General features: G+C 44.4%; 1 protein-coding gene across 1 annotated transcript in view; it reads right to left on the minus strand.

Annotated features, from left to right (window-relative positions):
* The window catches only part of AOX1 (aldehyde oxidase 1), a 97,166-nt gene that overhangs the window by 56,444 nt on the left and 17,380 nt on the right, over window positions 1-23,342 (minus strand). Inside the window, exons 6-15 of the mRNA XM_075529026.1 lie at window positions 22,387-22,476; window positions 21,930-22,010; window positions 21,094-21,238; window positions 14,038-14,130; window positions 12,197-12,348; window positions 11,531-11,624; window positions 10,143-10,252; window positions 8,916-9,100; window positions 7,670-7,832; window positions 2,020-2,112 (exon numbers count right to left, since the gene is read on the minus strand). Of these exons, the coding sequence (XP_075385141.1) occupies window positions 2,020-2,112; window positions 7,670-7,832; window positions 8,916-9,100; window positions 10,143-10,252; window positions 11,531-11,624; window positions 12,197-12,348; window positions 14,038-14,130; window positions 21,094-21,238; window positions 21,930-22,010; window positions 22,387-22,476 (1,206 nt within the window). The remainder of the gene's footprint in view (window positions 1-2,019; window positions 2,113-7,669; window positions 7,833-8,915; window positions 9,101-10,142; window positions 10,253-11,530; window positions 11,625-12,196; window positions 12,349-14,037; window positions 14,131-21,093; window positions 21,239-21,929; window positions 22,011-22,386; window positions 22,477-23,342) is intronic.

A 23,342-nucleotide genomic window follows, 5' to 3' on the forward strand; every position in this document is an offset into this window, starting at 1 on the left:
AGTGGGGAAATCGTCGTCCCAAGAGCTGATGTTGCTCTGACAAATGAGAGAGCCTCACTCATGTGCTGCATGCGTGCGTATGTGTAAATAAACACAACACACAGAGACAAGACAAAAGAGGGAATATTGTCTGTGGGGAAGAGTTTCTGCTCCCAAAACTTTAGCTTGCCACTGGGAAAATAAGTTCAGAGCCCTGGGGGCATTGTGGCCAGGGGTTGGGTTGCTAACCAGAAGATCAGCAACTTGAAACCACCAGTCACTAAGAGGGAAAGGCAAGGTTTTCTATGCCCCTACACAGATCACAGTCTTGGAAACTCACACAGGCATTTTTACCTTGCCCTATAGGATTTCTATGAGTCAGAACGGATCCCATGGCAGTGGGTTAGATAACCAATTATGTGGGAAATGATTAACTAAGTGATAGATGATCAATTTTCTTTGTGAGAACTTGAATGCACGATAATTTATTGTTGTTGCTGCTGCTGTTCCTCTCTGAACTGCATTTCTTGTACAGGCAATATTTACTTGGTTGTATATTATGAGCCTCTGAGAGCTCTGGTGGTGCCATTGGGTGAGTATTACAGTGCTAACCTCAAGATCAGCTGTTCAAAACCACCCAAGAAGAAGATGAGGCTGCCTGCTCCCATAAAGATATGTAGCCTCAAAAATTCTACCTAGCATAGGTTCCCAAACTTACTTGACCTACCAACCCCTTTTCAGAAAAGAATTACTCAGTATCCCCCTGGCAACTAAAAATGTGTGTACTCCAGACCATGATTCAGGATAAAGTATAGGTATCTGCTTTTGCAGCCCTCTGGATATTCCAGCAACCCAGGGAGCGGTACTGCCCATTTGGGGACACACTGCTGTTATATAGGGTCATTGTGAGTTGGAATTTACCCAATGGCAGCTGGTGATATGTGAGCAGAACGTTGCAACTGCCATATTTTGGACAATGTAAAAAAGGGGATCACTTTTGATGGAATTTTGGACATTTCCACATTTTAGCATACTGGACTTAAAGTCTAAAGGTGTAAACATGCGAACTTTGATGCTCATTGCACACACTGTAAGCTTTTATGACAGAATCCAACAACAGATGCAATGGGCTTCTGCTTTGAAGGCGGAGGTCAAGCTGCATGTTTTGTTTTGTTTCATAATGACTTCAAGGGAAAACATTCTTGAATCTTATCCAGTTTATCAACAGGATGACTTCAGCTGCTATTTTTTCCAAAGTTGTGACAAATGCTTTCCATCTGTGAGCTATGAAAGCTCCTGTTCTCTCCAATATTCGGGCTTGATGAGGAGGGCGCAAAATAGCTCCTAGGTTCTCATGTCGGATCCAACTCTAAGCCATACCTGACATAAAAATCACCTGAAGAACAGAGGTTAGGAAAGCAAACGACACCCACAGATGGAGACTCGATTGGGACCCCTAGCACCCCGACACGGCAGAGCAGAACTCTCTCTCGAGCTTCCAGGGCTGCAAAGCTGGCTGGGAACAGAGCCTCTCCTTTCTCCCTCTCAACGGTTGGCTTTCTGGTTAGCAGCCCAACCCCTCCCCCACTCTACCGCCTTGAACAACGGTTGGGAAGACTAAACAACTCCACCTTCTAACAAAACGAGTCTGGTTCCCAACACATTACTGCACGTTGTCAGCCTACAGGGACTATTTCTCTTGCTCCCGGGAGAGGAAATCAAAGCAGCCCAATGCCCCTCCTGACACAGAATGCGACCTAGGTTGTGCACCTGCATCACAATGCCAACAGCAGCAAAGCAACAGAAAGCTCAGCAGCTGGTGCCATCAGTGGACAGTCACAGTACAAGGCACATGACCTTTGAGAACAAAACAGGCATTTTTCTTTAAAATCACCGCTGCGTTTGCTGGTTTGGTTTTGTTACACTTCTCCAGAGGCTTTCACGTTTCCCTTCACACTGAAAGCTTACGAGACAGGTGGGACAGTGCAGGTGAAGGAGTTACAGCCCAGGCTCCTGGGATCTTTTACAAAGGTGACTAACCTGGTACTGTAGCGTGCTCCAGGGCAGCGGGGAGTGACATTCTTCTAAAGCACTTCTATCAGTGTCTGCAATGCTGGGATGGTGAGCGGGGTCCTGAAAAAGAAACCACTGTGAATATTTCAATTGTGCTGGGATGACTTTGAAAGGGAGGTTAATGCGATTCTTAGCAAACATGTCTACTTTGAAGTCCAACAATATGATGTATTCCCCACATGCACCACTCTGGGGACAGATAACTAGCAGCTCCCAGGTCTCAAGGACATATACTCTGAAGGGCACATATATACTTCCCCCACTGTGAAGAGCCCACAGAGGATAGCATATCAGGGACTTCCAAGATCATTTCTCAAATGATTTGAGGGTTTACAAATCAATAACATAGGACGACAAAAGCCAAGTAAATAAAACGAGAGGGAAGAGAATACATAATTCAAGAAAATATCAGCAAAAGGACGCCGTTGTAAACGAGCGCACACAGCTCTGCTCTGCACCGCCCAGCAACATCCCTCCCCAGGCGACCCACTTCCATAAGAGGACACATTAAAGGATCCAAGAAGCACACTTCTTAGTCCTTAAAGGAAATCAGTCATCAGTCGTATAGAGATGAAAATAATAATAATATTGTCCAATCTTTCAGGGGGTTATGAGGGCGGAGGGAAGGGAGAGAAAAATGAGGAACTGGCACCAAGGGCTCAATAGGAAGCAAATGTCTATATATTAAGAATTAAGGTTGCAGATGGACATTGGGCCTGACTCAAGTACTCCCTCTATTCAAGAACACTTTGTTCTAACAATTCCGCATTCTGTGACACTCACCTTCCCAACACAATCACTGAAGACAAAATGGGTGCATAAGCAAATGTGGTGAAGAACGCTGATGGTGCCTAGCTATCAAAAGATATCGTGTCTGGAATCTTAAGGACTTGAAGATAAACAAATGGCCATCTAGCTGAGAAGCAATAAAGTCCACATGGAAGAAGCACACCAGCCTGTGTGATCATGAGGTGTCGAGAGGATCAGGTATCAGGCATTTAAGACCCAGAACAAACCTAAGGTGAATGGGGAGGAGCATGGAGTGGAGACACAATGCCCATCTGCAGACAATTAGACATCCCCTCACAAAGGGATCACAGGGAAGAGATGAGTCAGTCAGGGTGCAGTATAGCACTGATGAAACACACAACCTTCCTCTAGTTCTTTGGTGCTTCCTTCACCCCACTATCATAACCTCAATTCTACCTTACAAATCAGATTCAACCAGAGAATGCACACTGCTATAGATAAGAGCCGTCAACACAGGGAATCCAGGATAGATAAACACCTCGGGGCTAACAATGAGGGTAGAGATATCAGGAGGATTAGGGGAAGGTTTGGGGAATAAGGGGGAATCGATCACAAGGAACAATCTACAGCCCCACCTAGGGGGACAAATAACGGAAAAGTGGGTGAGGAATGATGGAGGATGATGTAAGATATGAAATTAATAATCTATAAGTTATCAAGGACACATGAAGGAGGGAGTATTATATGTTAATATTTAACATATAAATATATGCACATAGATCTATTTCCCTATCATTATATAAAAATATATTTTATATGCATGCCAATATTTAGACATCTATAAATGTCTTTTGCCTCCTAGTTCTTTCCTCTATTTCCTTTTACTTTCCTCTTGTCCCATTAGCATGTTCAGTCTTCATTCAGCTTTCAGTAATTCCTCTTGGCTACATTGCACTACATTGATCAAGCCCCACCAAGCATCCTACACCCTTCTCCCCATCAATTTTAGATCACTTGTCCCCTTGTCCCTGGGGTTGTTGGGTCCCCCCTTTCTTTCCCCTGCCTCCCCTTCTCCCATGCCACACCCCATCCCCAACCATTGGTCCTGTTTTCCCCTCTGAATTGTTTATCCCACCTTTCTATCTAGATAGACACTCAAAAACTATAAGTACAATAACAAATCAAAACAAAATAACAACAACAACAAAAAGAAAAGTCTATAAATAGTTCCAGGTCTGTTTGTTGACCATTATGACTGTTTTCCAGTAGAGAGTGATGGGGTATCACACCCTGCCCCAAAAGTCTATTTGGAGATTCCTCAGAGACTTCATTGTTTTGCTCCCCTTGCTGCTCTGTTGCATGTCCTTATTGTTTCCCCCTGGTGTGGTGGGGCCAGAGCAGGCGAGATTCCTTCATTGTGCCTCCAGTGTTGTTCCCCAAAGTGCTATAGGTCAGTGAGGGACTTCATATCTTGTGGTGGGGCCAACCCTTTTTTTATCATTTTATTAGGGGCTCATACAACTCTTATTGTAATCCATATAATACATCAATTGTGTAAAGCACATTTGTACATTCATTGCCCTCATCATTCTCAAAACATTTGCTCTCCACCTAATCCCCTGGCATCAGCTCCACATTTTTCCCCTCCTTCCCTACTCCCCCCTCACTCACGAACCCTTGATAATTTATAAATTATTTTTTGTCATATCTTGCCCTGTCTGATGTCTCCCTTCACTCACTTTTCTGTTGTCCGTCCCCCAGGGAGGTGGTCACATGTAGATCCTTTAATTCAGTTCCCCCTTTCCAATCTACCCTCCCTCCACCCTCCCAGTATGGTCACTCACACCACTAGTCCTGAAGGGATCATCCTCCCTGAATTCCCTGTGTTTCCAGTTCCTATCTGTACCAGTGTCCATCCTCTGGTCTAGCCAAATTTGTAAGGTAGAATTGGGATCATGATAGTGAAGGAAGTATTTAGGAACTAGAGGAAAGTTGTATGTTTCATCATTGCTACATCAAACCCTGGCTGGCTGGTCTCCTCCCCGAGACCCTTCTATAAGGGAATGTCCAGTGACCTACAAATGGGCTTTGGGTTTCCACTCCGCACTATCCCCCCTCATTCACTATGATATGATTTTTTTGTTCTGATGATGCCTGATACCTGATCCCTTCCACACCTCATGATTGCACAGGCTGGTGTGCTTCTTCCATGTGGGCTTTGGTGCTTCTGAGCTAGATGGCCGCTTGTTTACCTTTAAGCCTTTATACCCAGACGCTATATCTTTTGATAGCTGGGCACCATCAGCTTTCTTTACCACATTTGCTTATTCACTTGCTTTGTTCTCAGTGGTTGTGTCGGGAAGGTGAGCATCATAGAATGCCAATTTAATAGAAGAAAGTATTCTTGCATTGAGGGAGTACTTGAGTAGAGACCCAATGTCCTTCTGCTACCTTAATACTAAACCTATAAATATATGCACATAGATCTATTTCCCCGTCCTCATATATAAATATATTTGCATATGTACATGCCTTTATTCAGATCTCTATAAATGCCCTTTGCCTCCTAGCTCTTTCCTCTATTTCCTTTGACTTTCCTCTTGTCCCATTATCATGCTCAGTCTTCATTTGGGTTTCAGTAATTCCTTTTGGTTACATTACCCTTGATCACGCCCTACCAGGCTTCCTATACTCTCCTCACCACCGACTTGGGTCACTTGTTGTTCCCTTGTCCCTGGGTTTGTTAACACCACTTCCTTTCCCCCACCTCCCCCTCTCCCATATCCCCCCAGAATTGTCATTCCCATTGTTTTCTCCTCCAGATTGTTCATCCAGCCTATCTTATTTAGACAGACCTGGGGAGATGATAACATGCACAAAAACAAGACAGAGAAAAAACAAGCAACAATATACAACACAACAACAACAAACCAATGACAAAAAAAACAAAAAGGAAGAAAAGCTTGTAGTTAGTTCAAGGATTGTTTGTTGGGGGCCGGACCCTTTAATGCTTCCTCCAGGCACCATCAGATTTCACTATCATAACCCCAATTCTACCTTAGAAATCTGGCTCAGGATTATTGAATGAGAGTAGTGATACCAGGAGGGGAGGGGGATGATGGGGGTGGGGAGGGGGAACTGATCAAAATGATTGACATATAACACCTCCCCAAGGGAACGAACAACAGAAAGGTGAAGGAAGATAGCGGTTGGTGTTAAGACACAAAAAGAAAACCAATAATGATTTATAAATTATCAAGTGTTTATGAAGGATAGAGGGTGGGGGAGGGAGCTAAAAAATGAGGAGCTGATAACAAGGGCTTGAGTAGAAAGAAAATATTTTGAAAATTATGATGGCAACATATGTACAAATTATATTTGATGTGTGGATTATTATAAGAGTTGTAAGAGCCCCAATAAAATGATTTATAAAATAAATAAAGAGTGATCATCCTAAATTTCTGAGCCACATTGAGCGTGTGATTGACTTGTAGTCTAGGTCCATAACATGGGGTCAACAGGGTCAATGTGGTTCCATTTTTGCTAGGTCAAGGCTAAGGTGACCAGACATCCCACTTTTGGCAGGACAGTCCCAATTTTTAACAATTTTTCCTTTGTCCCACGGCGTTTTAAAAAAGTCCTGATTTTTGGAAAGAATGCACAAGCTAGAGTATACGGTTTTCGGCTGCCATGTGGCTATTTCACCAGGATATGAGTTTTATCAATGGTGTCACGCTTAACCTATGTTAAAATCTGGTCACCTTAGAATTACTAAGAGAAGTTCTGTTAGTCATGCACCTCTTGCAACAACCATCTCATAACTCTACTGTTTGTCATATGGGAGACCAAGCAAGAGAATGCCTGGAATCTTACTACTGCTATAGTGGACATTATTAAGCTGGCTTCATGATATCTCTCTGAAGTACCAGTGTGTTAGTCTGGGTACTTTAGAGAAACAAATCCATATAAACTGATGTATGAGAGAGAGTTTTTTATAAAGGTTAAGGGCACATCAAGAAAACATCCCAACCCAGTGCTGTCCAAGCCCGCAAGTCCAACATTAGCCCATATGTCTGACACCAATCCACAAAGTCTTCCTCCATCTCACAAAACACACACAATGATGCCGACGGCAGGAGGAAAGCCAAATCAGTGAACATGTAAGCATCTCAGCACTGGCAGGGGTCTTCACACGGCTGCTCCAGCACCCAGGGCTGCATGGGGGTGAGTCCATGTGGCTTCTCCTTGGGGATGTCTTACAGGAAATGAGCTTTGCCAGCTGAAGCAGGGAACTGGCCAAGGCAGCTGCACCCTGGTCCAATCATCAGAAAGCAAGAGATCCAAGAACTAGAAAGGCAAGTCTCACTGAGCCATTTATCTCTCCGCCCTTCAATTAACCCCACGTGTGTTTATTGGCCAGGTTGGTACAATAAGCTTTAACTATATCAGCCATAAATCCTATTAAGACCTTTTCTATAGTGAGTAATTTTGCAGCAAACATGTGGAGTGGCTGCTATGATGGTGTAAGAGGAAGAAATGAAGCTGCATCGAAAGACTAGAGTCAAACGCATGAATAAACCTCAAAATAGTGGGGTAAGGGCTGTACTAAGGAAAGCCATGTGCAAATCACCAACACATGTTCTACACAGTCTCTAGAAAACAACAGATCAGAAACAAAGCAACTGAGTGTTTATCTCTGAGCTCTCCTTTCTTCCCCCTCCCCCTGAAACTCCCACCCCATCAGAGACAACCTGAGTGTCTGCCCAGCCAGTGAACGCGTTTCTCCTTTACATGCTGCAGCTATGTAGCCGGGCGCTTCTCTAGCCCCTAGCACTGGAAAAGCTAACACACAGTCAGTTCCCTTTACCATCCGCTTCAAAATCTGTGACACTTCCAGGTAAAACTTGAAGAGGAAGCTGATGATGAGAGTCCGCCTGAATTCCACCTTCCCTCCTGGGGCCGAGCCAGGGATAGAGACTTCCCTCAGAATCAGCCTGCAAGCTGCATCCAGCATCTCTTCATTCCAGGGCCTGGGAGAGTCAACAGAGAAGCCCCTTAGCCTCCCAGAAGTCCTCACTCCGCAGGTCCAGCTGCTGTGTAAGGCAAACCCGCCCTCTGTCCGACTTGGAGACTCTGCGGGCCAGAGCAGACTGTCCTATGGTGTTTCCATGGCTGTGAGTCTTTACGGTAAGAGGCTGCCACGGTCTTTTTCCTGCAGAGTCGTTGGTGGGGTCAAATCACTGACCTTTTAGTGGGCAGCGGAATGCTTAACCACTGTGTAACCAGAGACCTCTCCGAAGGCAAATAGCTACAGCGTAACCCAGGAAATAAGAGTACAAGCTCGGAGCCAGGCAACTTGAGTCAAAATCAGCGTCTGGGCCTTAGCACTTCATCCTCTGTAAGAGGGGGAAGCCTAGCAGAGCCCATCACGGGCAGTCAAGACAAAGCAATGCCAAGTGTGTCAAGTCCTCAGCAGGAAGGGACTCGTCCATCACCAGAGCATTGACAGCTTACTGGGCTCTGTTTTAGACTTCTGTGTACTCATTCATTGATTCCTTCCATCTGCCCTATGAGGTAGGGGTGCCTATGACCCTTTAACAGGCAGAGAAACGGAGGCACTGTCAACTGACTGAGATCCCGTAGTTAATAAAGGTCAGGCTGAGAGTGGAACACACGCACTGTGACTCAAGTTTACTTTCTGACTCCAGTTTATACCACTGCTCAATAGCAGTTCTCTGGAAAGGGCGTCCAACAGCCAGTGAGTGCCCGAGAAGTAGGAGCTATTAGTCTTACCAAGAGGTAAAAGAAGCGTTAATCACTGCATCTAGTAATTTATTAAAGGAACAAGCTCCATCGTGGTAAATGACGGCTTATCCCACAAGAGGGAAGGCACTGTTTACAATGCACTCTAGAGCATCGCTATCCAGACAGGTGGAAATAGAAATGTCTGTCATCGTGACATCTTTCTGGAGATTCATACCATTACACAGAAAGGAGCTAAGTGAATCGCTTCTCAGCCTTTTGCCAAGATCAAATGCAGAAAGGAGCTAGGTGTCCCTCTTCTTGTAGTCACATCTCTCCACCGTCTGATGCCCAAGGGCACGATGCCCTACCTTCCGAGGAGTTGCTGGCAGGAATCCGTGGCACAGATGGTGGTGGGGCCAACGCCCCCATAAGAAATGCACAGCTCTCTGATAAGGCCTTCCCCTTCTCCAAAAAAGACTCTCATCCCGGAATTGACGATGGCTACCGCGTTCTGTTGCCGCTGAGCTTGTCGGAAAGCGGACACAAACTCCCACTGAAAGAAAAAGTGAATCTCAACATGCAGAAACACAGTAAGTACCCCCTATGCAGCAGGCAGGGTACGCATGCTGTGTCAGTGATGCTCCTCACAGCCTCCAGGGCACGCCAGACTGTCCCCATTTTACAGAGGAAGAACCTCAAGTTCAGCATGGTTCATTCCATCAGTAGTTCAAAGCCATGGGAGCTCTTGAAATCAAGATTCACACGTGCATCAGTCTGACTCGTTAACGCCACTCTTCTTTCCACTCTGTTCTGCAAATGCTGTTTGCTTGTTGGTGTGTGCTCTTCAGCCTACTGTCAAACCTCAGGATACACGTAGAGATTTTTTCCAAGTCTTGCACGGGGAAAAGATTTATTAGACAAAGAAAAATTTTAAATCTCTTAGAAAGAAACCTTAAATGAGAGGCAGAGGGAGATCAAAAGAGAGACAAAGTGGTGGAGATAGGCTCTTGATTCTAGAAATAATAGGAGAGGCAGAATAAAAGTAGAGGGAAAGTATTCACAATTCCTCATACACATGTGGAAGCTGGATAGTGAATAAGGGAGACCATGAAGTGATGCCTTCGAATGAAATGTCCGTGAAGAATACTGATTGCATCATGAATTGTTCATGAAGAACAAATACATGTGTCCAGGAAGAAGTACAGTCAGCGTACTACTTAGCAGCACGGATGGCAAGATTATGTGTCACCATCTTTGGACATGTTATTAGCAGAGACCAAGTCCTGGAGAAGGATGTCATGCTTAGTAGAGGGCCAGCAAGAGAGCAGACCTGCAATTGGATTTACACAGTGGCTACAACAAAGGGCTCACAATAGTTACGCTGTGCGATGGTGTGGGATCGGGCAGTGTTCTCTGGTGTTGTAGATGGTGTCAAGATAGGTGGGAACCGACAGCAACCCCCACCACCATTTCCCGAAGGTGGACTTCCATCTTCTCTGCAGATACTCGACACCCTTTCTTAATTCTCTTGGGTTAGATTAAACAAGCTGGAGACTCTTGGTAAAGCCAACAAATTCAAAGCAGGACAGTCTCACCTTCCGAGAGTAAGGGATGTTCACTGAGACCAAGATTTCTTCAGGCCTAAGATCTGCCTTCGGGCACTTTTGGAGAAACTGCTCATTTAAAGGGATCTGCCGCTCTCCTCCTGTGGGGGGAAAAAACACACACACTTTCCCTGAGATCAGGTTTCTTTACTGAAAAACCAAATTCCCTAAACTTGGGAAATAATCCATCAAACACCCAAGAAAACTGGTCGTGTGGAGGAAGTACCTTAATGGCAACTCCCATGCTTGATGCTTGCTGGGTTTGGGGGGGAGGGGCTCCCCAATCTAGATCATACTTCTTTGTTCCTTTGCTCACGTATAATAAAAATATTTGAGAGAGTATCCTGGAGTTTCAGGCAGAACAGGGCTTTCATCATGCCCTCCTGGACAACATGGTTCCCTGTGAGTTTTATAATCTGAGAGTCGATGTTAATATTTCTTTTGATAATTGATCAAGTCCTTCACCAAAAACAGATACAAAAGCAAAGAGAAGAATCGCCTAGTCGAGCGTGTATCCTATTAAGACACTGTCTTACTTGGTAACCCTTTCTTCCAGCTTCTCAATAACATTGCTTCTCTAAGCAGTATATGGGGGGAGGAACAGTTTAAAGTTATTACAAAATGTAATTTTGGATGAAAAGTAAGAGGCTTTTAATGTCTGTAGTCACATTGCAAAACCGGTTTTATATGGCTTGAACTTTTTAAGCGATGTTACTTAAAATTAAAGCACTGAATGCAAATCTTCCTCCCTAAGATAATTTTGTGATTGAGATCATGGTAGGAGTGGTATTTACCAAAGCAGGACATAGAAAACTAGCCCATCTGCTTAAATGGAAAAAAACAAAATTAGGATGACTAATAATTGTTGAATGAGTTGTAAACAGAGAGAGCAACATGTTAATGTCCTGGACTAAGTTTCACAAAGTAAATAAAAGCAAGTAAATAAATAGAGAATGAAATTCGCTATTGTTCAACAGACAAAAAACAAGCACCCACCAATGCCTATGGGCTTCCATGAACTGGACCTTGACTATGAGACCACAGCATGTTCTGACTATCAGAACATTATCTAGAGAAGGTCTTGAACAAAGGGGGGCAGGAGTTCTCAATGGCGCATAGTCTCTCCACGAATTGGGCCGCATCTGGCTCCTGACTGACTTCCGAGCCTGGTCAGTGTAGGAGGGCCAGAAAACAGCTAACACAAGGTACCCACAAGGAAAGCATGATGAGACTAGGAGTATGTAGACTCAGGACCAGACAGACCAGTTTGACAGCATCCAGCGAGGCAGAGAGTATTATTAGACTCCCAGGGAATTGCTGTTCAATACTGGACTGCCTGCAACCACCACAGAGAGAAGGGTCAGGAAGCTGCCCCTTACCTTTTGATAGCAAGTTGAGGGTACAATTGCCCACAGCCAGGAGGGGGTTCAGATCTGAATCTAGATGTCTGCTTACGATGTGGCCTCCTAAAGACTTTCAAAAAAGTATCATATCAGTAATATACTCACCACTGGAGCCCTGGTGGCCTAGTGGTTCATCGTTGGACTGCTAACTGCAAGGTGGATGGTTCAAAACCACCGGCTGCTCTATGGGAGAAGGAAGGCTTTCTACTCCCATAAAGAGGTACAGTCTCGGGGAAGTTCTGCCCTGTCCTGTAGGGTCACGGTGGGTCGGAAACAACCTGAGGGCAGTCAGTGGGACTGTAATTCCCTGCCCTGGTGGTAAAATGGTTTTATCTGCTAACTGAAAGATCAGTGGTTCAGACCTACCAGTGACTCCTTGGGAGAAAAGACCTGGCTCTCTACTTCCATGAAGATTCCAGTCACGGAAAGCTTTTAGGGGCAGTTCTACTCTGTCGCACAGGGTCACTATGAGTCAACCTGTTAGTAGCACCAACAACTATGCTATTCCCTAAAGTGTTAGCACACGTATTAAACAATCTTTCAGCCAGTGGTCCTTCGGGAGTCTGTTGCAAAAGAATGGAAATGCCATTTTAACCTAGAGAGCGGGACCCCCACCAGAGTTTACTGTCACCAATTACATACAGCCATGTTCCTGATCTGCGACCCAGCCAGAGTTCCCAAGTGCTTCCCGAGAGCCTGGTAAGTCCGTGTCTTCTCCTCGGGAAGTTTCTGTATGATGTCGGCCAGGATGTCCTTCACCTGAGCCAGGCTGAGGCCGGCACCTAAGGTCAGCCCTGAAATGATTTGGACGCAACAGCCTACAGTCACTACTGACCTGGAAATGTGGTTCCAGCGGGACTGCAAACATGGCATCTTCATACTAGATACCACGCTGCCTGCGTATTGGATGGTGATGATGGGCTGATGGGGGGGACGGAGGCCGAGCTCTGTGTCACTCACTGTGGCAAACATGCTGCTAAATTCTTTACAGAAGCTCCTTGAATTCTAACAAGCCTGAGGGTATTGATAGGCATCTTTCACAGATGATGAAACTGAGATAAGTAACATGCTTAATTTCTTAGAGCTAAGAGAGGGCATGTGGGCCCCTGGTGGCGTACTCCTTTTGAGCTTGGCTGCTAACTGAAGGTAGGCAGTTTGAAACCACTAGCCGATCGGCGGGAGAAAGGTGAGGCTTCCCATTCTCATAAAGAGTTACAGTCTCAGAAACCCTGTCCTGTCAGGTCACCATGAGTCAGAATTGATTTGATGGAAGTGAGTTTGGTGAGTTTATTTGCTTCTTTTTTGTGTTTTGTTTTTAATGTTACGGCATAATCAAGAATTAGCCTCTACGGTGCATCAAACTGAACGCCAATACAAAAGAACTCAAAGGAGCCTGAAACTCAAACAAAACAAAACAAATTCACTGTCATCAAGACAGTACCAACTCAGAGTGACCGTCTAGGGAAGGGTAGACCCGGCCCCGTGGGTTTCTGAAGCTGTCACTCTTAACTGGAGTAGAGAGCCTAACTCATCACCTCTATGCCACCTGGGCTCCTTGTCAATGTCACTAGATGGCATATATTGGAACTGTAGCGTTAGTGTACACTTTGCTGTGTCTTTTCTTAACCACCACCACCAAATAAAATGAATAGACTGAGACCTACACTCCTCACCCACAGTTATATTGCCTCTCATTACCATGAAATCCGTTTCCCCGATGAAGGGCAAAGCTAGTCTGTCCGCTGCTGACCAGCTGCACTTGCTTTGCTAACTGCTGGGTTTCTGCAGAACAGTCAACCTTCTGCTCTCGTTCATCTTCCATGTAGCATCAAGCACCCACCCACTGCCAGAGCCCATTTGGACTTCTAGCAAAGTAGCAATCAATAACTGATACACTTCTCTGTCACCGCTGCCACCAGGCATTCTTCAGTAACAATTCCACTATTCCGACAATTAGTGACTAGCATGCCGATAGAGACCTTCCCCTCAAGTCTCCTTCCAGAATGTTATCATTCTTTAAAGACACCGTCTGCAATGACCAGGAATGATGGTGTTTCTGCTTGTCAGCTGGGCAAGGGGAACAAATAGATTCATGTATTTAAACTAAGAAAACAGCGACCGTAGGAAGGTGGGGAGAGGGGGGAGGAAGAGCATACAATGACTGACACATAACCACACCCCCCCGCCCCAGGGGGACGAACAACAAACCACGGGGGAAAGGAGACAGTAGTCAGTGTAAGATATGAAAATAATAATAATTTATAATTTATCAAAGGGTCACAAGGGCAGGGGAGAGGAGCTGATACCAAGGGCTCAATAGAAAGTAAATGTTTAGAAAATAATGATGGCAACATATGTACAAATATGCTGGAGACATATGTACAAATATGCTAGATGTAAGGATTGTTATAAGAGCTGTAAGAGCCTCCCCCTCCTAAAAAAAAGATCTTTTAATAAAAAATAAATAAATAAAAAGAACTCACCATTATGTGTGTGCTTTACAACACTCAGCTCTTCAATTCTATCAGGAGAAATAATAACGGGGTGAACGATGCCCTTAAATTTCATCTCTGGTCCTGAAAGATTTAAAAAATAGGGGAATAAAGGTAAAGTAAAAGATTCAAAAATAAATAAGGAAGCTAGGATAAAGAAGGATTTATTGCCTTAAAAATCAGTGAATTTTTAAAATCATTTTATTGGGGGCTCATACAACTCTTATCACAATCCATACATACATCAATTGTGTAAAGCACATTTGTACATTTGTTGCCCTCATCATTCTCAAAACATTTGCTCTCCACTTAAACCCTTAGTATCAGCTCCTCATTTTCCCCCTCCCTCCCCACTCCCCCTTCCTTCATGAACCCTTGATAATTTATAAATTATTATTATTTTGTCATGTCTTACACTGTCCAACGTCTCCCTTCACCCAATTTTCTGTTGTCGGTCTCCCAAGGAGGAGGTCACATGTAGATCCTTATAATCAGTTCCCCCTTTCTACCCCACCTTCCCTCCACCCTCCCGGTATCGTCACTCTCACCACTGGTCCTAAAGGGATCATCTGCCCTGGATTCCCCGTGTTTCTGGTTCCTATCTGTACCAGTGTACATCCTCTGGTATAGCAGGATTTGTAAAGTAGAACTGGGATCATGATAGTGGTGGGGAAGAAGCATTAAGAATTAGAGGAAAGTTGTGTTTCATTGTTGCTAAACTGCATGCTGACTGGCTTGTCTCCTCCCCGTTACCCTTCTATAAGGTGGTGTACCATTACCTGTGGTGGACTTTGGGTCTCCACTCTGCATTCTCCCTCATTTATAATTATATGATATTTTTGTTCTTTCATGGCTGATACCTGATCCCTTTGACACCTCGTGGTCACACAGGCTGTTGTGCTTCTTATATGTGGGCTTTGTTGCTTCTCAGCTAGATGGCTGCTTTTTTACCTTCAAGCCTTTAAGACCCCAAACACTATATCTTTTGATAGGTGGGCACCATCAGCTTTTTTCACCACATTTGCTTGTGCACCCACTTTGTCTTCAGCGATTGTGTCAGGGAAGGAGAGCATCATAGAATGCCAGGATATTAGAACAAAGTTTTATTGAGTTAAGGGAGTACTTGAGTAGAGACCCAGTATCTGTGTGCTGCCTTAATACCAAACCTATAAATATATGCACGTAGATCTATTTCCCCATCATCCTATAAAAATATATGTACATGCCTGTATTTAGACCTCTATAAATTCCCTTTGCCTCCTAATTCTTTCCTCTATTTCCTTTGACTTTCCTCTTGTCCACTATCATGCTCAGCCTTCATTTGGGTTTCAGTAATTTCTCTCAGTTGCATTGCCCTTGCTGAATCCCTACCAGGCCTCTCACACCCTCCTTGCCACTAATTTTGGATCACTTGTTGTTCCCTTGTTCCTGGGTTGGTCAACACCACCTCATTTCCCCCGCCTTCCCCTCTCCAATGTCCCCTGGAACCATCAGTCCCAGCCTATCTTATCTAGACAGATCTGCAGAGATAATAATCCAGCCTATTTTATCTAGACAGATCTGCAGAGATAATAATATGCACAGAAGACAAGGCATAGCAAGACAAAGTGACCAAAGAGAACACAAAGATGATAGCAACAAAGAAAACCAATGATCAAAAAAATAATAAAGAAAAGAAAAAACCTGTAAATAGTTCAAGGTCTGCTTGTTGACCTCTAGGGGTGTCCTCCTGTCGAGGTCGATGGGGTGCCATGCTCTGGCCCCAAAGTCTATCCCTTGCACTCCCTGGGGTCTCCCTGCTCTGCTCCCCCGCTGCTCTGCTGCAGGCCCTTAGTGTTTTGCCTCGATGGAATTTTTATTTTAAAGTGGTCTTCTCTCATTGCCATCTAGTCAGTGCTGACCCATAGCGACCCTACAGGCAAGGTCAAACTGTCCCTTTGGTGTCTGAAATTATTAACTCTTTCCTGGAGAAGAAACCCTCCTTTTTCTCCTGCAGTGTGGCTGGGAGTTTCAAACTCTTGACCTTTGCAGTTAGTCACCCAACCCATAACCATTACACCAGCAGGCTCCAAAGTGGTCTTAGGCTTATAGGGGGAGAAAATTGCATAGGAAATACAGCATTCTTGTATACTCTCTCTTCCTCTGAAAACGGTTTCTTCTATAGTTAATATCTTGCTTCAGTGAGGTACATTTGTTACAATTGATGAGTTCATATTGATAGTATTAAAAAAGTCCTTAGTTTACATTAGACTTCACCCTTTGTGCTCTACCGTCCCATGGCTTTTGACAAAAACGTCATGTGTCGTATCTAGATAGTATCATACAGAATAGTTTCACTGCTTTTTAAACGCCGTGTGCTTGACCCAGTCATCCTTTCCTTACCTCCCTGAATCGTGCGCAGGTAGAATTCTCAGACTGGCTTCTTCCCCTGAGCAGTATGTATTTACGGCTCCTCTGTGACTTTCTGTAATGTGCTCATTTCTTCTAGCCTGTCATCTATTGAATAACATCATGGCGGCCTCCAACTTTTGGTAAATGTGGATGAAGTTGCTATAAACATTTATGTGAGGTTACAGTGCAGATATCGCCTCTCAAATCAAATGAGTAAATATCGAGGAATGAAATTTCTGGACCACATAGTAAGTCTATATTTTAACTTTGTAAGAAATGATTAGAGTATTTCCAACATGACCGTAGCATTTTGCATTACCAACAACAGTGAATAAGAGTTCCCATTGCTCCAAATCTTTGTCAGCACTTGGTGTTGTCAGGGTTTTGGACTTTAGTTATTAAATTAATTTCTGGTATCTCAAGGAGGCTGGTGGTGCTGTGGGTCAGATAGGATGGCAGTTCAAGCCCACTAACTGCTCTGAGGGAGAAAGATGAGATTTACTGTCTCAGAACCCCTACTGGATGGCAGTGGGTTTTAGTTTAATGGTATCTCATTATTGTTTTCATTTTTCATTCTCTAATGGCATATGATGCTGAGCATCTTTTAATATATTTCATGTTGTTGTTAGGTGCTGTTGAGTTGGTTCCAAGTCATAACAAGCGGGAGTCCAACAGGATGAAACCCTGTGTCATCCTCACCATGGCTCTTGTATTTGAGCCCATTGTTCCAGTCACTGCATAACTCCATCTTGTTGGGAGTCTTCCTATCCTCTCTCTGACCTTTTACCTTACCTAGCAGGATGTCTTTTTCTAAGTTTTCCTTGGTTTCTTCTAATAGGATATCCAAAGTACTTGAGACAAAGCCTTGCAGTCCATGATTACAAAAAGCATTCCGGCTATTCTCCTTCCAAGACAGATTTTTGTTGTTGTTCTGGCAATCCTGGTACTTTCAATCTTCTTCACCAACACCATAGTTCCAATGCATAAATGATGTGATCTTCCTTATTCACTATTTGTGGGATACAAAAGGCTTTCCCCAGCTTTGTCTCCCCCAAAGTTATGCCAAACATTAGAGGTTATTTGCCAGCACATAGTGGGAGGTCAGATGTTTAAGAGATATTCTCCCTGAAGGGATCTGGTCCACTGTACATGGGGTTCACACCCTACTGATAGTGGTTTCCATGGAGATCCAGAGAACAGGTCAAACCTGCTCAATGACATCCAAAGTTAGGATGCCATCCTGAATCTAGGATCTGCCCATCTTGTCACATGTGTACTCCCAATCCCTCCCCTTCCTATTGCATGTTTACCTCTAGATTGTCCCGTCCCATTACTGTATTATCTTTAGCATAACCCCTTCCTGGCATATGTCCTTACTTGTAATTAGGGGGCTTGCACCCCCCCAAAGATATATAAACCTTGATTAGCAACAAAGTCTTGCTTGTTCCCCCTTCCTCTCCCCAAGCTCTCTCTCTCCCTGTCTTCTCACCCTTCCTCACTTCCCTGTTCCCTTTTCCCTTATCCTCCTTCCCCTCTCTCTGTCTCCTGCCCTCTGGTCTCCTATCTCATGTGGGCCACCAAGCGGGGCTAAGGTGAGCATGTTACCATGACATGTGTCTGACTCCATTATTTCCATCTCTCTTCTATCTCTCCTTATTATCTATGAATTTACTATAATCTTTACATATCTTAACCATATAGTTGCTCTTATTGAACCGGCGATTAGTTGTGGGGGGCTGGCCTTTTCCCCACAACTAATGAACTCTCATATGCATATAAGGCAACTGAACGTTCCACTGCTTGGGTCAGGCGCACCTTAGTCCTCAAAGTGACATCTTAACTCATTAGCACTTTAGAGAGGACTTTAAGGTGAATTTACCCAATATTACACCAGATCTACCCACTATGTCATCAGATTTACCCAATGTTATTAGATTTCTTGACTGCTGCTTATCAGCATCTACATATCTTTTTGGTGAGATGTCCATTCAGATTTTTTAGCCATTTAAAATTGGATTGCTTTTCTTATGGGTGAATCTTAAAAGTCTTCAAATATCTTGGATATAAATCCTTTATCAGATATGAGGTTTCCAAATATTTTCTCTCAACCTGTGGACTTGTCTTTTCATTCTGTTATCTTGTTGCCTTTTGGAAATGTGGTTCAAACTGATGTTTTTAAATGCATGACATTTATGTATCTCTGTTTGTTGCCAAAACATACACACACAGAATGACTAGATGGATTTTCACTAAGCTTTAAAGATTCTATGGAACTGTCAGCCTCAAAACACAGGCCACATGGGACAGTCAAGATTCTTCTTGGGAAGACTTGGGGTGCTCTTCAAAGAGGTGACCAGTCAAACAGCCTACACTAGTTACAACAGGTAGACTTTGTGGCTACTGGTTCAGAAAACATCTAATACCCACGGGACACCATAGAGAAGAAACACATGTCATGTGCAGTACAAGCCAAAGATCAAGTCCCAAATGCAGAGACAAGAGACCTTTCATTGCAGCTGGGCAGATCTGTACACTGCTCCCATGATGTCCCTCACAGACCCCTAGCCCTACTGGCGACAACACTGGAGACACAGTGAGGGAATTGCACCCGATCGGATCCGTCACACCGAGGCAAAACATTAAGGGGGTACAACAGAACAGCAAGGGAATGGAGCAGCGAGGTCCCCAGGGAAAGCTGAAGGTGGACTTTGGAGCCAGGGCATGGTACCCCAACAGACGGATTGGAAAACACTCCTAAAAGCCAACAAACAATCCTTGAATTAACTACAAGCTTTTCTTTCTTGATGTGTTTTGTTCTGTTTTTGTCATTGGTTTGTTGTTGTTTTGTTGTATATTGTTGCTTGGTTGTGCTCTGTCTTGTTTCTGTGCATGTTACTATTTCCGCAGGTCTGTCTAAATAAGATAGGCTGGATGAACAATTGGAGGAGAAAACAACAGGACCGATAGTTCCGTGGGGACATGGGAGATGGGGAGGTGGGGGGAAAGGTAGTGGTGTTAATAAACCCAGGGACAAGGGAACAACAAGTGATCCAAATCGGTGGTGAGAAGGGTGTGGGAGGCCTGGTTGGGCATGATCAGGGGTAACGTAACTAAGAGGAATTGCTGAAACCCTGGTGGGGACTGAGCATGATAGTGGGACAGGAGGGAAGTCAAAGGAAATAGAGCAAAGAGATGGGAGGCAGAGGGCATTTATAGAGGTCTAGATAAAGACATATACATATGCAAATATATTTATACATGAGGCTGGGGAAATAGATCTATGTGCAAATGTTTATAAGGTTAGTATTAAGGCAGCAGAGGGACATTGGACCTCTACTCAAGTACTCCCTCAATGCAAGAATACTTTCTTCTATTCAATTGGCATTCTATTATGCTCACCTTCCCAACACAACTGCTGAAGAAAAAGTGGGTGAACAACTAAATGTGGTGAAGAAAGCTGCTGGTGTCCAGCTATCAAAAGAGATAGCATCTGGGGTCTTAAAGACTTGAAGGTAAGCAAGTGGCCATCTGGCTCAGAAGCAATATAGCCCACATGGAAGAAGCACACCAGCCTGTGTGACCAAGAGATGCTAAAGGGATCAGTTATCAGGTATCAAAGAACAAAAAAATCGTATCATTTTGTGCTCACCTCCCTGATATGATCGCTGAAGACAAATGGGTACATAAGCAAATGTGGTGAAGACAGCTGATGGTGCCCGGCTATCAAAAGATATAGCATCTGGGGTCTTAAAGGCTTGAAGGTAAACAAGCGGCCATCTAGATAAGAAGCAACAAAGCCCACAGGGAAGAAGCACACCAGCCTGTGTGATCACAAGATGCCAAGGGCTCGGGTATCAGGCATCATCAGAACAAAAATCTTACCATAGTGAATGAGCGGGGGAGTGTGGAGTAGAGACCTAAAACCCATTTGTAGGCCACTGGACATCCCCTTACAGAAGAGTCTTGGGGAGGAGACGAGACAGTCAGGGTGCAACGTAGCAACGATCAAAAATACAACTTTACTCTAGTTCCTAAATGCTTCCTTCCCCCCACCCCCACTGTCATGATCCGAATCCTACCTTGCAAGTCTGACTAAACCAGAAGAGGTACACTGGTACTGATAGGAACTGGAAACACAGGGAAGCCAGGGCGGATGATACCCTCAGGACCAGTGGAGTGAGTGGCGATACTGGGAGGGCATAGGGAAGGTGGGTTGGAAACGGGGAACCTATTTCAGGGACCTGCATTTGACCTCTCTGAGGGACATACAACAGAAAAGTGGGGGAAGGGAGATGTGGGACAGAGCAAGATATGACAAAATAATAATTTATAAATTATCAGGGGTTCATGAGGGAGGGCGAAATGGGGAGAGAGGGGGAAAATGAGGACCTGATGCCAGGGGCTTGGGTGGAGAGCAAATATTTTGATAATGATGAGGGCAACGAATATACAAATGTGCTTTACACAATTGATGTGTGTATGGATCGAGATGGGTGGTGTATGAGTCCCTAATAAAATGATTAAAAACAAACAAAAAAGTTTCATTTCGTTCTTTGACTTAGAAAGTATCTCATAGATTAAAATGCTATTTTAGGTTGCTTTTCCTGAGAACACCTGTTTCATTTTCCCGATAGAAGATTTAGGGGTCCTACATACCCACAGAGGTGTTCCCCATCACTATAGGAGCCTGAGGATTCTTGACCTTGGCTTCCAGAAGTTCCTTCAGAGTCATTGGGGAAATCCATGTCATTCGCTCTCCACCATAAACCCGGGTCCTTTGTGGTTGTTTCTCAGCTAAGAGCTATTGGAATAGAAATAGAGACCCGCAACCACTCTGACATTTTCATTTATTGAACTCTTGGGTAGAGGCTGTTGTTGGTGTTATTGTGTACCATTGAGTTGACTCCAACTCTTGACAACTCTTAGTGACTCTATGCAACTGACCCCAGGGAATTTCCTAGGCTATAATCTTTACAGACATAAATTACCAAATCTTTTCTCCTGCAAAGCAGCTGGTGAGTTCGAACCTCCAACCTTTCAGTCAGAAATCGAGCCTTTCACCATTGAGCCACCAGAGGAAGGAAGGAAATGATCTACCAAAATAGAGAGTTCAGGGAATCTTCCCATCAATCTCCCTTTGGAACTTTTAGATTTCAAAAGAATTCACTTATTTCCACTTAATTTTGTTGAATCATTCTATGGAAGAATAAATTTCAGCAAAACTGGGGCTGGAAAACTTGTCTACATCTATGTATGTTGTGATGTCATTTCATGACTTTTAAAATAAATACTATCTGCTTTTTACTGTCAACCAACCATCTCTTTGTGGTACTCCCACGCTTATCCTCCACAGGTACCCCAATTCCACACTCTTTAGACCTTGGACTAAAAAGATGGATGGATAGGACCTAGTTTCCCAAATTGCTTAGGGAAGTGCCCACAAACTAACACCATGGATCCCTCTGGGAAAAGTCTAATGGAGCCTTACTTACCATGAGCTCAGGGGGAAATATCAGTTCCTGGGATGGATCCAATGGCAGAAACTCCTCTTCTGAGAAGAGTTTTAGATGTGTCTTATAAAGAGAAAGTATCCCAAACAGATAAATAAATAAGCAATCAAACACTCAGCCATCCAGCCACCCCAGGCTCTAAGTCCAGGGCTCTGACACAGATCCGGTCAGTGAAGACGTCAGGGGGCCTCCAAAGCCTATACTAACTCCCCACACATTCTCTTTGGCGTCTGGCTGCAGTGAAACAGGAATGAAGAGCTTGCTGTCAGGAGAGAACGCGACCGCCATTCTCTCCCAGAGCAAGTGTGAAAACGAAAGCTGGGACCGCTTGACACCCCGCCAATGAGTCAAACTGAGCAACCACTTACTCTTCCCGAGAGTCAGCTGACTGCTGTTTGGGGCCTAAAAAACCATGATCAAAGGGTGTCATTTCACTGACCTTCCTTCCTTCCTCAAAACCTGGCAGCCCATTTATTGCTTGATCCAAACAGCAGACTGCGTTTTCTTGACGTTGACAGCAGCCAGTATTCTAGGGGAGGGGAGAGAGGTGGAGGGGGGTATGAACAAGCATTTACTGTGACATCAAACTCACTGCCAGTGAGCTGACTCCAGCTCACAGCAACCCTATGTGTTTCTGAGACTGCAGCTCTTTACAAAGTAGAAAGCCTGATCTTTCTCCTGCAGAACTGCTGGAGGTTTCGAACTGCTGACTTTGTGGTTAGCAGCACAATGCATAGCCCACTAAGCCAACAGCACTCCCTGTTGACTCTAGGAAGTACTAAATAGAATGACTGTCCATTGAAAAATAATATAGACTCAATGTTGTTCGATATCATAAAAGAAAGGCATTTGTACTTAAAAACAGCCAAACTAACCCCTAGTAAAAGAACTTTTAAGAAGGTTTGAATACCCCACCCACTGCCATCAAGTCAATTCTGACTCGTAGTAACACTCTAGAGCAGAGGTCCTCAAACTTTTTAAACAGGGGGCCAGTTCACTGTCCCTCAGACCCATTGGAGGGCCGGACTATAGTTTTAAAAAAATCTATGGACATAAGCTGGAGCGGGAAGAAAGCATGGGGGGGGAGGGGGGTGTGGTGGTGCCTGCAGTGCCCTTCTGCGCCATCTGTGTCTCAAAGTCAGCACAAGCTCTCTAGCAGAGGCCAGTTCCAGGCCCCTCACCCAACACCTGGAAACCAGACGGTGGGTCAGGGGCTCCCAAGTCCACGCTTCCGACACAGGTCAACCAATGCTCTGGCCAGTCAGCCAAAGCTGGACACTCAAGGCACTGGAAGTGGAAGACGAAATCTGATTGGTCCAAGAAAGGAAGCAGGGAGAGGGAGACACGTCAAATGAACAGAACCTGCCTGCCGAAAGAGAGTTCTCTCGTGGGCCC

This window comes from Tenrec ecaudatus, chromosome 13, assembly GCF_050624435.1.
Source record: "Tenrec ecaudatus isolate mTenEca1 chromosome 13, mTenEca1.hap1, whole genome shotgun sequence".
Classification (NCBI taxonomy): domain Eukaryota; kingdom Metazoa; phylum Chordata; class Mammalia; order Afrosoricida; family Tenrecidae; genus Tenrec; species Tenrec ecaudatus.